This window comes from Esox lucius, chromosome 25 (assembly GCF_011004845.1).
Source record: "Esox lucius isolate fEsoLuc1 chromosome 25, fEsoLuc1.pri, whole genome shotgun sequence".
In the NCBI taxonomy this organism is placed as follows: Eukaryota; Metazoa; Chordata; class Actinopteri; order Esociformes; family Esocidae; genus Esox; species Esox lucius.
In genome coordinates this window covers 7,403,009-7,406,086 of record NC_047593.1, presented here as the reverse complement: position 1 = coordinate 7,406,086, position 3,078 = coordinate 7,403,009, and the positions used below count along the sequence as shown (strand labels likewise).

The window sequence follows — 3,078 nt, the reverse complement described above, 5'->3', positions numbered from 1 at the left end:
TCGCTTGTTGTTGTGTCCATCTCTGTATGATTTGTCACATCAGGTGGGGATAATGTTGAAGCCACATTGGCCACTGTGACAGACTTTGTTGATGTTTGGACATGCTCTGTGTTAGTTGTGGCAGCAGATGCGGATGATGTTTCAGACCCTGTGGATGTTGTTTCAGAATCCACTGTCGTTGATGTGAGACCAGAAGTAGTTGTTGTGGCAGCCTCTGTGTTTGTACTGGCAAATTCATGTGTAGTTTCAACACCTGTGTTTGCTGTCACAGAAGAGGTGGATGTCATTACAACTTCTTTGGTGGTTGTTGGTGAGGATGTGTATGTTGAGGCAGACATTGTGGTTGTTGTGGCAAACTCTGTTGTTGTAATGCCTGCAGATGTGGATGAAGGTTCAACATCTGTGTTTGATACAGGAGACGCCGTGGTAGCTGTCGAAGCCAGTGTGGTAGTTGGGGCAGACTCCATGTTTCTTGTGGCAACCTCTGTGTTAGTTGTGGCACCAGACGTGGTTGATGTTGCGACCTCTTTGGTTGTTGTGGAAGCCAGTGTGGTAGTTGGCGCAGACTCTGCGTTTGTTGTGGCAACCTCTTCAGAGGTTGTGGAAGCAGATGTTGTTGATGTAGCAGCCGGTATTGTTGTTGTGGCAGTCTCGCTTGTTGTTGTGTCCATCTCTGTATGATTTGTCACATCAGGTGGGGATAATGTTGAAGCCACATTGGCCGCTGTGACAGACTTTGTTGATGTTTGGACATGCTCTGTGTTAGTTGTGGCAGCAGATGCGGATGATGTTTCAGACCCTGTGGATGTTGTTTCAGAATCCACTGTCGTTGATGTGAGACCAGAAGTAGTTGTTGTGGCAGCCTCTGTGTTTGTACTGGCAAATTCATGTGTAGTTTCAACACCTGTGTTTGCTGTCACAGAAGAGGTGGATGTCATTACAACTTCTTTGGTGGTTTTTGGTGAGGATGTGTATGTTGAGGCAGACATTGTGGTTGTTGTGGCAAACTCTGTTGTTGTAATGCCTGCAGATGTGGATGAAGGTTCAACATCTGTGTTTGATACAGGAGACGCCGTGGTAGCTGTCGAAGCCAGTGTGGTAGTTGGGGCAGACTCCATGTTTCTTGTGGCAACCTCTGTGTTAGTTGTGGCACCAGACGTGGTTGATGTTGCGACCTCTTTGGTTGTTGTGGAAGCCAGTGTGGTAGTTGGCGCAGACTCTGCGTTTGTTGTGGCAACCTCTTCAGAGGTTGTGGAAGCAGATGTTGTTGATGTTGCAGCCGGTATTGTTGTTGTGGCAGTCTCGCTTGTTGTTGTGTCCATCTCTGTATGATTTGTCACATCAGGTGGGGATAATGTTGAAGCCACATTGGCCGCTGTGACAGACTTTGTTGATGTTTGGACATGCTCTGTGTTACTTGTGGCAGCAGTTGCGGATGATGTTTCAGACCCTGTGGATGTTGTTTCAGAATCCACTGTCGTTGATGTGAGACCAGAAGTAGTTGTTGTGGCAGCCTCTGTGTTTGTACTGGCAAATTCATGTGTAGTTTCAACACCTGTGTTTGCTGTCACAGAAGAGGTGGATGTCATTACAACTTCTTTGGTGGTTTTTGGTGAGGATGTGTATGTTGAGGCAGACATTGTGGTTGTTGTGGCAAACTCTGTTGTTTTAATGCCTGCAGATGTGGATGAAAGTTCAGCATCTGTGTTTGATACAGGAGACGCCGTGGTAGCTGTCGTAGCCAATGTGGTAGTTTTGGCAGACTCCATGTTTCTTGTGGCAACCTCTGTGTTAGTTGTGGCACCAGATGTGGTTGATGTTGCAACATCTTTTGTTGTTGTGGAAACCAGAGTGGTAGTTGGCACAGACTCTGTGTTTGTTGTGGCAACCTCTTCAGAGGTTGTGGAAGCAGATGTTGTTGATGTTGCAGCCGGTATTGTTGTTGTGGCAGTCTCACTTGTTGTTGTGTCCATCTCTGTAAGATTTGTCACATCAGCTTTCGGTGATGTGGTAGCCTGTGGTGTTGTTTTAGTCTCTGTGCTTTTTGTGGGTGCAGATATCGTTGAGGGACTAGCATTGTCGGTTGTGGCAGCTTCTGTTTTTGTTGTGGTAGCCTCTGCGTTTTTTTTTGCAGCAGACGTGGTTGGTGTGACAGACTGTATAGTTGTTTTGCCAACCTCAGTTTTAGTGGTGTCAGCAAATGTGGATGTTGTCGTAAAGGCTGGGGTTGTTCCGGAATTCTCCGTCATTGTTTTTGCCACTATGGTTGTTTCCCCTTTAGTTGTATTTGTTGTTGTAGCCACTGTAGATGTTATCAGATCAGATGTGATCATAGTCTCATCAGCTATAGTTGTTTTGTCAGCAGATTTGGTAATTGTTGCATCCTCTGTGGTTCCTCTAGAAGCAGCTTTAGGTGTTGTAGAAGCTGTTGTCATAGGAAAAGCTGTTGTTGTTGTGTCACCGTCTGTTGTTTTTGGAGCAGCTGTTGTTATTGTTGTTTGAAAAGATGTTGTTGTAGAACCAGCTGTGCTACTTGTGGCAGCAGTTGAGATTGTTGTGGATTCGTGAATGTTTGATTGTCCAGAAACATTTGTCAGGATTGTTGTTGTCATAAGTACTGTGGGTAAAATAATCATTTATGGGGGGTTTGCTCAGGTTTTTCCAAGTACAGGCAAAATGTTCCTTACTTTACAATTTGAAATCAATGGCGTACATGTACAACTCCCATAAGGAAAAAATAGTATTATCAACTATCAAAAGTAGTAAAACTGCAGTGGTAAAACTATCAAAAAGCAGTACAAAAAATGTTTTATTAGGAACCTATCCTCTTCCGTTATGCTGGACAAATGCTCAGGAATTCTGTTGTAATTATATACATTGGGTAACAGAATAGATAGATTTTTTTTTCAGTAATGATTCAGGAATAATATAAATGACACTGTAGCAGATTATTTTGAGTTTTAAAAAGCCAATCACGCAATCAATAATCCACAAATGGACCTCTTCTGGGGCCTCTGTAATAATGACTGCCCTGGTTCCCACATTTGGCCCCACTATTTCAAAAATCCTAGAATCGAC

The 3,078-nt window shown here is 44.1% G+C and overlaps 1 protein-coding gene across 1 annotated transcript in view; it reads left to right on the top strand.

Moving 5' to 3' along the window:
• Positions 1-2,074, top strand: part of LOC117594075 (mucin-5AC-like) — a 13,924-nt gene extending 11,850 nt beyond the window's left edge. The window contains exon 2 of the mRNA XM_034290897.1: positions 2,057-2,074. Coding sequence (XP_034146788.1) covers positions 2,057-2,074 — 18 coding nt within the window. The remainder of the gene's footprint in view (positions 1-2,056) is intronic.
• Positions 2,075-3,078: the final 1,004 nt, after the last annotated feature.